The 12255-nt window shown below is 35.4% G+C and overlaps 1 protein-coding gene across 2 annotated transcripts in view; it reads left to right on the top strand.

Moving 5' to 3' along the window:
- Positions 1–12255, top strand: part of MPP7 (MAGUK p55 scaffold protein 7) — a 149014-nt gene that overhangs the window by 77320 nt on the left and 59439 nt on the right. For both annotated transcript variants that reach the window (XM_056484566.1, XM_056484567.1), the window contains exons 5-6: positions 6803–6880; positions 11849–11929. In XM_056484566.1, coding sequence (XP_056340541.1) covers positions 6803–6880; positions 11849–11929 — 159 coding nt within the window. The remainder of the gene's footprint in view (positions 1–6802; positions 6881–11848; positions 11930–12255) is intronic.

Genomic DNA, 12255 nt, shown 5'->3' with positions numbered 1-12255 from the left:
TACAACAGTGCTGTACAGGCTGCTATGAAGAAAATGAGCTCTGTCGCAGCCAAGCCCATTGCAACACTTTATACCAGATAGTCTGAAGATTTTCTGATTTATTAGTGATTTCATGCGGTACTGATATAGAAAATTTTAATTGTTTATTATAGTGCGAGTTTTTCATTAGGGTTATCTGACACGTTCTGAATTTCTTCTAACTTTTAGCTGTTCAGACAGAAATATTTCCATGCCTTTAGCCTGCATTTGAATTGTTAGGAAATTCATGTTTCTTCTTTTTGGAAAAAAGGCTTAAAGGAGAATTGCTCATCTGTTGTGCTAAAACTTTTTGCTGTGGCAAATTGGGCTAGAATTCAGATCTCTGAATATCTGTTTCTAAGCCTTGCTTTGATTTCTTGTAACATTTTCTGAGAGGCCTTTCTGCAATCACTTATTTTATATTTGAGCCAATTTAATGCTACTATGGGGATTGAAATGCTCATTGCAAACTTTGAATAGTTAGCTATGATTTATTAATTTCTATTTTCTGTTTTCTAAAATATGTGATGCTAATTTCTTAGCAGTATTCTGTCTCTAACTGGAATTCAGTTGGTATGAAGAGAATGTGATTTAAAGGCTGTATGGTTTCTAGGTTTTCCTAGACCTTGTGTTCATCATGCTGTAGTATTATAGAGTTGTTCATGTATTTGAGTTCCTTACTGTACCAAAGTCGCAACAGTATAGGAAGGTTGGGGAACAAATGAATAGTTTTGCATTCAGTCTGTATTTTTATCCTGTGTAAATAGGCTTACAGACCACTATTGAATGATGAAGATGAATCAAAGAGTTGGCTACTTTTTCTGTTACTTTCATGTGATACAATACGATTCTGGAAGGAGAAAGGAAGGGAATAAACAGTCCTTTAATTTAAATTCTACATCAAGCAAAAGATGCATTCTCTTTCAGCAGAGATGTATGTAATGTATGTAATTATAATTTCTGAATGGTTTTAATAGTTATTTTCATTTGTTTCATTGTAGCCCATAATTTATTTTTTTCATTCTTGCTTATTTATTTTACCTTGACCTAAAGTTGTTGGTAAATTTAGAGAGGGAACTCAAGAGTCTAAATTCCAGAGTTAAGGTGATCAAATGAAAACCCTTATTCTTTTCTTGAAATCTCACTGTGTAAATGTTGGAACTATTCACAAATGTATCTTTTACAGTCATGAGTGCCTTGGAATAATTTCTCTTGCTTCAGATATTTCAGATGCAGAACAAAAATTGCAGATAAAGCCAAAACTAGCATTTACTCCTTCCTCAACAGTTTTTCTTTTGCCTTCTCATTTTGTTCTCTTAATCTACTGTGACTTCTTCATCTATAGATGCTCCTCTTTGTAGTAGCACCAATTTGTAGTGGTGCCACTAGTGGAATTAAATAATTTTTTGCTAATGTACATGAACCTGAAACTTTGGTGGACAGTTAACAGCTTCTCTGTGTACAAGAGTCTTCCATTATGCATCCATGTAAGTGACTAAGCCAGTAAATACAGCAGCTGCATGGCTTTTGTCAGTGCTTTGATTTTAGACACTCTTGCTGTTATGAAAAACACAATGAAGAGAGTAGTTAGAGGAGATGTTCTGCCAACTGTTATGGGCTCTCTGCTACAATATACTCAATGCCTGTCTTCTAGATGCTTTGTGTGTGTGTTTATATTGACATTCTAGTTCGGATAACTAGTGCATTTTTTAAAGCAATTTCCCATCTTCTCAACTTCTGCTGCTTTAGTTTTGCATCAGCAGTCCTGTCTATGAAATGGGTTCCTTTCAGCTGAAACTAAACAAGTAGATTTGCTGCTAATGGTTATTCAGCAGGCAATACTAGGATAGTCCAGAGGAAAAACCCAGAAATGTATATGATGTGGTGCTAAATCGAATTTTGTATGTATGGTATCTATGCTGAGTGATATCTCATCTCATGAAATAAAACCCAAGTAAGGGAATGTTTATATAACTCCTAAGAGGATATGAGCTTCTGATGTTTCTCAAAAGGAGAAGCTCTCTGGTCCAGAATTGCTGTCTGCCCCAGAATGATGGTCAATGCAAATACTCACATACTCCCAAGCTCCTCTTCAGCACCTCTTATGAGGAAGGTGTCATTACCATAAAAAAAGCTCTTATCCAGAGGTGTTGACATGTCTGAGTAGTGACACCCTTGTGTAGGCAGGACATTTTCACACTCTGTGTGTTAAAGTTCTTGTCTTTTATGTGTTGGTATGGCTCACTGATGGCCAGTGCTTTTAGGGTTTCAACTGTTCTGTGAAAAAGACTAAGTATGTCTACTGTTAACTCTTTGGCATCTTTGGTACATGATTATCCCACTCCCCTGTTTTATTTTAAATCGTATGATATTAGAGCTGTACATGGAAATTAAGAAATCTAAAAGGAGAAATTAAGCTTATTTTGTAGGACTCTGCTTAAGATTTTTATTTTTCTGACTTAGAAAGCTCTTCTCAGGTTTTGAAATAGTCCAGGCTGAGGACACTACTCTGCTTTATTATAGAAATATTAATTCAGTCTCTCTGGGAAAATCCAGAAACAATTTTTCTTGCTTACAAGTGTGCCAAAAATTGTATAAATTTGCAAATGATTATTTTTCCCTCTTGGGGCATAACTTCAGAGTAGATTGTCAGTTTTTGCAGAACCTCATAGATCTTCTTACTCCACAGTGAAAAGAATAGGTAGTCATAAAAAATTTTTTAAAAAGCCACACAACTTAGTCATCTGTTCAGCAGAACAGCTTTATATGTTTTATTTACAATATATAATTCTTGCTTTAACGGACTTGGTCTCATCTGTGAAGAGATTTTCAGCATGAGGCTTTACATGTAAATGTCAGAAGAACTTAAAACAGATGTACTATATTTCCTATTTTTAAGCATGATACAGGCCAATATTTTCCATACGTTGTATAAGTTTCAAGTAGAAAGAGGGCAGTGGTATTAAAGTTACTGGACATCCGGTATTGCCACTCAATGCAAGCTAAAGTTGCCTTTTGTATTAAATAGAATTCTTTAGATTGAAGCTCAAATGAAAGCCTGCAAATATGATACATCTTATCTTCAGTAGGTGAATGCTCTTGCTTTTACTTTTGAACCCACTCTCATACTTCTCTCAAAGTGTTCCAGGGTGGTTTTAACTTCTGTTAATTTCATTGAGTGATGTTTGTAAAGGGATGAAGTATTTGCACCACCTTGTCCTGTTTTGCTTTTCATTTCTATGTTTGGCTACTTGACATTATTTATTTTCATCAATGTGGTCACTTAATCTAGGTATTCAAATTTCAAATTCTACTTGTGTAAGAATTGAAATTTGGAAATGCAGTGCTTGGCGTGCATGTATTAGCATCATGAAAAGTTTTATATTTGGGAAAATAATTAACTGAAAGACTGGATGTAGAGAGGTTGCCAAAGCATATGCTGCATGCCCGGTAGTTTCTCTAAAGGTGTTTGCCATAAATGCAGTCATTCATTATCCTGAAGTCTGGCAAATTCAAAGGCCACTAGGTGAGCTTGCAAATATGCTCTGTCATTCTTGAAAGACAGCAGAGATGACCTGGTGGCCAGTGAGTAGGAGGAAAAGGCAAGTACTGTTTTTGTCTTCAAAAAAAGGCATAAAAATACATCATGAAGAGCCAGAGGCCAGTCAGCAATGCTGTGTTCTGTGGGGGAAATTATGGAACAAATCATCTTGGAATGCATTTTTAGACACAATGAGGGAAGGAGTTGCCTGAAAATGCATTTTATCCTCACTGTAATTTTTGCTTTATCAGTGGAGTTGTGCTAAATCTTCTACTACATTTGGGAATATATTATATAAAAGTGCTGCATGCATTATGGATACATTTCTGATCCAGAAGCTAGAAATTTGAGGCAACTGTTTTTATGATGCATGTGGTAATTTTATACTAATATGAAAGAAAGGTAATCCCTGTATTGCACATTGATTGCATCTTGGTGCACAGACCAGTGGTTTTCAATTTCCGTAGGTATATCCTTTAAATTACAAAGATGTGAAAGGCAGATATTGTCATCTAATGATCTGATTTTAAAAATAAATTCAACTAAGAAGGCAAACTACTGTCAAATAATATTAGATATTTGGGGGGAAAACCCCACTCTATATTGCATCTCGAATGGACGTGTGCTGAGGTTGCAGTGTCTGTTACCATGTTCATCTCTAGAGTCACTCATTGTGCTAGCATGGCAAATTAATAAAATTTTCAACCTGATGTAGCAAAAGCCAATATCTAGAACTGTCGAGTCTCAATTAGATTTTCCTGTGTATTTTTTTCACTTCTGTTTTTTTTGATTAGTCAGTTAGTCTCTACAACTCCTCCCTAATCAAATAAAACCTTAATGATTGTCCTTAAATGCTTAACTGGAATCCAATATCCACTCTTAGGAAAATAAAAATTTGTTTTCAGTAATTTCTGCTATTTCTGGCTGTATACAGAGCCAATAACTAGTTCAGGTCACTCTGTGCTACCTCTTGAAAACCTGTTTTTTGTTGCATGAATTTCCAATTGTATAACATTTTTCTCAAAGATGGGTTAAGCAAGGTTATCTCCACATTGATTTTTCTTTTTGCTTTTATTAATTTCAGCGGTAAAGATACAGGTTGCTCAGGATAAAAGCAGCCTAATTGGCAGTGGTGCTTCTATTATCTTTGAGAAACTAGGGGATAACATAGACAACTACTTCTGACCTCAGAGCTGACAGAAGTTCAATCTGGATAAAATCACGATGTTGTCGAAGCAAACAAAAAAATGATGGGTTTGAGACTTTTTGATTTACTATGCCTTTTAGTTGTTCAAATTAACGGTCCGAGAAAATCTGCCAGGCTTGGAGAGCTGAAACCCCTTGTTTTGTTTAGGTTTTCTGCTTTGTGAGCTAGAAATATGAAGTTGTCTGGTCACTTATAGTTTTGTGAAATCCAGTATGAATTAGTCTAAGTAATTCCTGAGTAAACAATGTCTGCATAAGTAATGTAAAATTCAGATTCGTGTTCTGGAGACAATAGTGCTTTCTATGTAGTTTCCAGATGAGAACAAATTATTTTACAATTTATAAATTAAGTGACTGTAGCACCTTAATGCTTCACCATGATATGTCAGAACTTCAGCATCCTTTAACCAATGACATACTGAAATAATTTTGTTAAGATTGCAGAAAGGATGAAGGAATCAATCAAGACATTGACCTTGCTATACCATTTTGTATTAACATGCTCTTTACTTTGAAGAACATATAGTCTAAATGAGGAAAAATAGATGTGGACTTAGGGTTATGGGAGCACAGCAGAAGACAGGAAAAATGGAAAGCATAATTGTCACTGACATAATGTTATGTTGTTATGGACATACTTGTGAAAGTTCAGTGTAAATTAAAACGAATGGGCTTAAAGAATGCGCTTTAAATTTAAGAGTGAGCGAGTCCTAGGCAGTGAGAGGAATGTGTGCTGCTGGAGGAGAAGTAAGCAGAGAAAAGCAAATGTGGAAGAAGGGGGGAAGGCTGGAGGAAACACTTAGTGCAAAATGGAGATGATCTGATCAGCTCTGAACAGTTTCAATGTACAAAAAGTGGTTTGGTTGCTTTTTAAATCTGTCCATAATGTCTGGGTCTGCTTCTCCCCCAGTAGTGCTGGGGGGTGCTAGGGCATAATTTGGGATCCTGTTTCCCAAGGACATGAGGGAGTCCCCAGCCAAGTTCTGCACCCCACGGCCTCTGCCAGACCTCGTGTTCCCCTTCTTGCCGAGCACAGAAGTCCCCAATTTAGGTCCTTCTGTAACTCCTCCAACCATCTGGAGTTCATGCCTCCTTCAGAGCAGCAGAACTATAGCACAAAATCTAAGAATGGGCTATATTTGCATTAGACAACTACTGTTGTCTTCTTTTTTTAGGTTGTAATTAGTATTTGTATATCCAGGAATTTTGTGTTTTTTGTATTTGTATATCTTCAGGAAAATAATGTTAATAAAATGTTTAATATAGTCTTTTTTGCTATTCTGATTCATCTGCTACAATGAAACTTGTTAGAAGTCTTAAAATACTTTGTGTCTTAAAAGCATTCATAACGGAAAAAATCTAAATTTTGAAATTAATAACTTGTGGAGGAGGGAACAGAATGGTGTTTAAATAATGGCATATCCTTTCCCTTTTGGGAAGAACCAAAGCACAGTACATCTTTAATGTTGCACTACATGTTGCACATGTTTAATCTAATTATTCATTAAAAACCTTAACAGGCTGGAAGACTGCCTCTTTCTTTCAGATGTGTTAGAATTCATATTAGCACTGCTTTGCCCTTGTTTCTGAATTATTTTAATGACAGCAGCCACTCTGTCAAGTTGTCTGTCAAGATGTGGGTGGCAAGCTATTATTTCACTTCATAAATCATAATTTACAGGGGTTTTTATATCCATCTTGGGGATAAACACTTTATGCTTTGTGTTTTCAGCAGCAATATAAAATGTAATTGATACTTGAAGCAATATGTTAGAAATATGGACAGAGAAAGCCAGGAGAGAAAAATCACAAATGTTTAGTTTTTCTGTGGGTTGGTCTGCATACTGAGCATTTTTTCCATCTGATTTCATATTCTTAACACTTCAACAGAGGATGATGATGAATTGCATTTACATGATTACTGCCTGTAGGTTACTATAAGGATGTTTATAGACAGTCAACAGACTCAATAGGGTTATTTTGTACCATTTCTCATGCTGCTAAATAAACTTATCACTTTGTGCTATTGTCTTCCAGATTCATGAAAAACTGCATTATTATGAAAAACAGAACCCGATGCCCATACTCCATGGTGCAGCAGCCTTGGCAGATGATGTAAGTATCCCCTGCTGAGATCACTGGTACCAAGTCTACCAAAAAACTGTCTGCAAGCAGAACTCTTTGTAGTGCAAACATATGAATGTAATCCTCTGAGTTGAAATCATAAGAAGCTGCAAAGGTTTCCAAAGCTTCAGTCATCACTGGGCTTGTTGCTGATACTACTTTGATTTTTATTCACTTGCATGTTATGAAAACATTGCATCTAGGTAGCCTCTTGTTCTGCTTTAGTAACTAAGCAATAAAAATTACAGGTTGGAACTCTACTGGGAAGGGAAAAGCTGTCAACTATTAGTGTTTTGAGGAAGTCACAGACAAGAGGAATGCTTTGGAAAAATAAAGACAAATGAGATAGCAGCACTGCTGACAGAACATGAGAAACGACAAATAATATTACAGAAATGAAGCATATGAAATGCCTAGGATGGAGGCTTGTTGAAAAAAACCAAAACTACTTAAGAAAAAGCACAGTAGTGATTTATTGATATTAGAGCTTTCCAAATTACCTTCATAACCAAAAAATAAATTGTAAAAGTGGTCAGCATTGATGGAGTAGTTAATTTCCTGTTACTATAATTTTTATTTTCAAGAAAAAAAATCCAACCTGCCATTTCTTGTTATTTGGTTAATTCTAGGATTCAGATGAATTGTGAACACACCTGTATAAACTATGACTGAACCTGAGGTAGGCCAGAATAGAGAAATATTTAATAAACTGTGGTTTAGGTGAAATCCAGAAATCTTTGCAATTGATGATGTCAGGTTGCTTTTTGGAAAAGGCAGCATGTATTAGGATCCATTTCAAATACAGTATATTTGAAAGTTCACATACTTTATAGATGTTTTAAAACCTTGACTATCTATTTATATAACTAGCAGATCTCGTTTTTTAAATTTTACAATTGATTAAATATTGTGAATTGAGATTGGTAGCATTTTAACAAAAAATAAATTAAACTTATTTGAAGACTATTGAAAAAAGGATACATGGTAATTTAATCATGTTTCAGTAGGAGGAGAGCTATATCCTGTAACATACCAACTATAATAATACATTAGCCTTCACATCAGGCATATATTAGTAATGTTTTTTTAACCTTTGCATAGCTTTGAATAGTGTTGATTGTAATTTTGAAAATTAGAAAGCTGGTTGAAATTCTCTTCATTAAGTTCTTGCTGACATATTAATAATCCTTGCTAATATTTGTGTTATGGATCTCTGGGCTAAAATTCTTAATAAAAATAATTTCTTATTTTTGAATGCAAAACTTATTTTTGATACTTTCATAAATGCTGAGCAATTTCATTCTTTGTTTGGACCCCTTTAAAATTCGTAGTTTTGGAAATCTCCAAATTAAGGTACTCTGTCACTATTCATTTGAGATAGGTTGGGGCTTTTTAACCTGCAGATGTATTATTATATACATATGGTATTATTTATTTTTAAGTGTGCATTTTGGGACATGATTGTGTCTAGGCATCTACCTTCTTCAAATGTACAGCTTCTTTTTAACAGATGCTCTTGCTACTTCGTCATTAATTATGTGTAGGTGCACTGCGGCTTCTATGGGCACTGTCTCATAGGGAAGGATGTCCTTTGGTGGCTGAAGTCAGGCTAGCACACTGCAGGATTTTCTATGTTTTGGTGGCTGTCAGCAAATTTTGAGGAAGCAAAATTACATGCAGTGGGCTTTGTAGCTTCCAAACTCATAAAGTCTCAGGTTTAAATTCATTTTTTTACTATTCAGTTTTTGGCATGTTTGTCTGACTGGTTGTCAACTTCGGGGATTGAAGAGCATGTTGGTGTTATTAAACACACTTTCATTTCAATAGGCTTTAAATTAATGTTTTCTCTTCTTGCTGATAGTAACTGTTCTATAGTTAAAGAAGGAGATATTCCTATTAGCAAGTAGATATTTCCTGCTTGATTTAAAACTCAACTCTGAGGTGCTGCTATCATAAGTAAAACTGGAGTGTATTCTTATTTTTGTGTTATTTTTTTAAAGCATTTAGTATTTAGCATTTAGTAATATAGAAGTAGCAATTGTGGCAAGGCTTTTCTAAACATTTTCATATTCCCAGCTGCCATACCTTCTCTGTCCTCTACCCCAGGGACTTTTTGGCTGAATTTCCTATCAGGCATTCTGTTTGCCTCTTATTTTGGAGCAGCAGTGTCTGACTTAGGGCTCAGTGATTTTATGCAAATGATCTAAACACCTATCCTGGTTCCAGCCAAACAGGGTTAATTTTTTGCACCAGTTGGGAGAGGGCATGCTTAGGACATAGTGGCTATTTCTTACCACCTCATGCCAGTTCAGAGTTCCTGAGAGTCTTCCAGGAAGAAAGGGTTTATTCCAGTCAAGAAAAGGGGGTGGATGGAACCATCTGGTATTGTGTATTATCAGGGAGTTTTTCCATATCAATAATTAATTTTCTTACACCTTTTGTTATCAATATTGTTGCTATTACTTATTTAGTAAGAGTATATGCATACACTATAGTACATTGTCTTATCTCATTGCCGTTTCCAGTAAATTGCAATTATTGTAAATAGTAAATTATTTCATTCTGTGGTCTTGCATTTGTATCTCCAGTTGGACAGGGAAGGGAAAGTGGTCCATGGCTTGAGTGGGAGTACTAAACTGGAGAATACCATTCCTAGAGCACGACAGTATCACTGTCAGGATAGGTATATACAGCAAATAAGGCCTTAAAGGTGATAGAAATATTGTTCTGGCAAAAGAAGTTCAGAACTTTCTCCAGAAGCTTTAGAGACTAGTCCCTGGTGCTTCCCACCTTGCCAGCCTCACTCCACATCTGGCCCTCTCCCTTGCTTTTCCTCCCCTCTCTTTAGTGGCAGCTTTTCATAAAGAGCGTGTTGAAATGTTATGATTCCCTCAAGAGATCACAGAGGAGGTTTTCAGACAGCCTTTCCTGCAGTCTTTAGCACAGAAGGAGATCACAGTGTCAGTGTGTCAGTGTTAGTGTGTCCCAAGTATGCCATGTACTGCTTCTGGTAACTATTTCAAATCTCAGCACTTCAACAACAACAACAATAACTAATAAAAATCCAGTCTAAACCAGCTGAGGTGGTATCTGTTTGCTAATGTGCAAGCATAACTTTGTCTTTCAATCTTTGTTTTCCTCTTCTTCTATCACAAAGTATTAAATGTGCCTAAAACTTAAATAAAAATATTTGGGAAACAATATAAATCACATGAAGGAAAATAGGTTTTAAATTATTTTATCTCTGAAAAATATTTTCGAAATTGTAAGATTAAAATGTCTGTTAAAGCAGTAATGAGGTATTTTTTTCTCACTGTTCTAAACTTTATGTATATGTGTTTGCATTTGTACCACCAGAGCAAACAGTTCTGCTGGAGTTAATATTTGTTCACTATTCATCTGAGAGAGAAATGCTAAAATAGTCATTCTGCTGAGTGGTTGCTTGTCTCCATCACTGAAACATGAATTAATAGATTTTATTCTCCAGTGATGAGCAGTATAATCTAAAAAATGAAAAGAGAAGCAAGGGTAACCCATGTCATAGACCTGCTGTCATTCCTATCACAGGATGTTTTCAGCTTTTCAGGGCTTTTCCAACATGCAGACTCAATTGCAGTCAGATTAACTCAATATTTGGGTTTGTCTAAAAATATTTCATTCTGACCTTTCCTACAGAGATTTTTTTCTAATCTTTTAGTATTAAAACACAGATATTGTTAATATTAGCACCGAGGTACTTGCTGGATGTTCTTAGCTATGAATTATAGTTAAAAGTCTGTAGGATGGTAGGTGATGAATTTTTATACTCTGTTTAATTTGAAGGTTAAAAGAAAAAAAGGCATTCAGACCATATAAGATGTCTATAATGGCTTCTTCAAATAGATTTCTCTATTATATATAATTATTCAAAATATCCATTTATCAATTTATTTTGAAAATGTATACAAAATGAAAGTACAAAATTAAAATTAGGTTATACAAATAAAATTACTTGCAAATAGCCAGTCTTTCTTTGAGGAATTTTTATGATACTGATTTAATGCAAAGAAAACAAGTGATTATCTGAAATCACGTTTTGCATTATGAGCCATGTAGCTTCAGAATTCTAAACTGATGTTCAGTGTTGTTAAATGCATTTTATCTTTTCCTTCTTCTGGAAAAATAGTTTGAGTCTAAAATCCTGCACTAAAATACGTCTCTTGAGTCCAAATTAGTTGAGAATGGCATGATAAGAAAAACCTAAATCGTGAGCCAAATAGTAGTGGGATTAAAAGTTAAACTGCTCCTGTATTGTTCACCAAGTCACAGTTTTGTAGTATAACCAAACATAAATTACTGATCTTGTTGTTAGGACATAGTTTGTGCATTTTACAGGGTTGAATTGCTGATGACCTGTTATAAATTATGTTATGATTAACTACCTTCACATTTAACAAGCTCCTTCCAGTGTATGTGTAAACATAATAAAAGGTTCAGATTGCTTGCACTGTAGGGGCACTTTGCTTTCTTATCCCAGTCCTAAATAGCACAGCTACTGTGGGTTTTTGGAAGCAGTGTGGATTTCACCACCTCATTCAAAGCTGTTTTTTATAGACAGTGTCAAAGTTTGATCCAGTCATTTTTACAAGCAGTTCTTTGTCTGCACGCAAAGGACCATTCACTTAAATGAAGTGCTGGGATTTGCCCCCTTTGCTATAAATCAGAATGTGATCTGGCTGCACCCTTGCCAGAAATGATTACTTGTGTTAAACTGAGCCAAAAGGCCTGGCTTAAATCTGGTCCACTGAGGGCCAGAAACAGAAGCGAGGTGATTGATGGTGCTTTCCTTCATGCTGGCTTCTGTTTGAACATGCTGGAAAGCAATAACCTTGAAAAAGATAGATTCTGGGTTGTCACTGATGCACTGGGTAAAACAACGCTTTGCTAATGGTCTTTGTGTTGATTCAATCTCCCACCCAGCTGGCTGTGGAGCTGCAGAACAAACCACTGAGCAGTGAGATCAGAGAGCTGTTGAAACTCCTTGCAAAACCCAATCTCAAGGTGAGGATGAGTTGCACTTGCAAAGTGTGTTCAGCATGGGTGTGTGCATCTGCTTCCTTGGGCTGTATGTGGGTTTTTCTGCTTTAACAAGTATTATTTAAGAATGTATGCAGTATTAATCAGAAATACCTGTGATGAAGAAACACATTTAATGTTGTCTATACATATTTATGCTATTAATTGTATTTATAACAGGAATCACTTATTTGAAAAGGATATTTTAAAAAGTAGATAATTTATTTTTCCTTACTGTCTTTTAATGCATGTGCTTCGTAAGCTTGTTACAACTGTGCTTTTACTGAAAGATTGTCAGTCATACCATTGAT

The sequence above is a fragment of the Oenanthe melanoleuca genome, chromosome 2 (assembly GCF_029582105.1).
Source record: "Oenanthe melanoleuca isolate GR-GAL-2019-014 chromosome 2, OMel1.0, whole genome shotgun sequence".
Classification (NCBI taxonomy): domain Eukaryota; kingdom Metazoa; phylum Chordata; class Aves; order Passeriformes; family Muscicapidae; genus Oenanthe; species Oenanthe melanoleuca.
The sequence above is the reverse complement of the archived record's forward strand: the minus strand, read 5'-3'. Positions and strand labels throughout refer to the sequence as shown.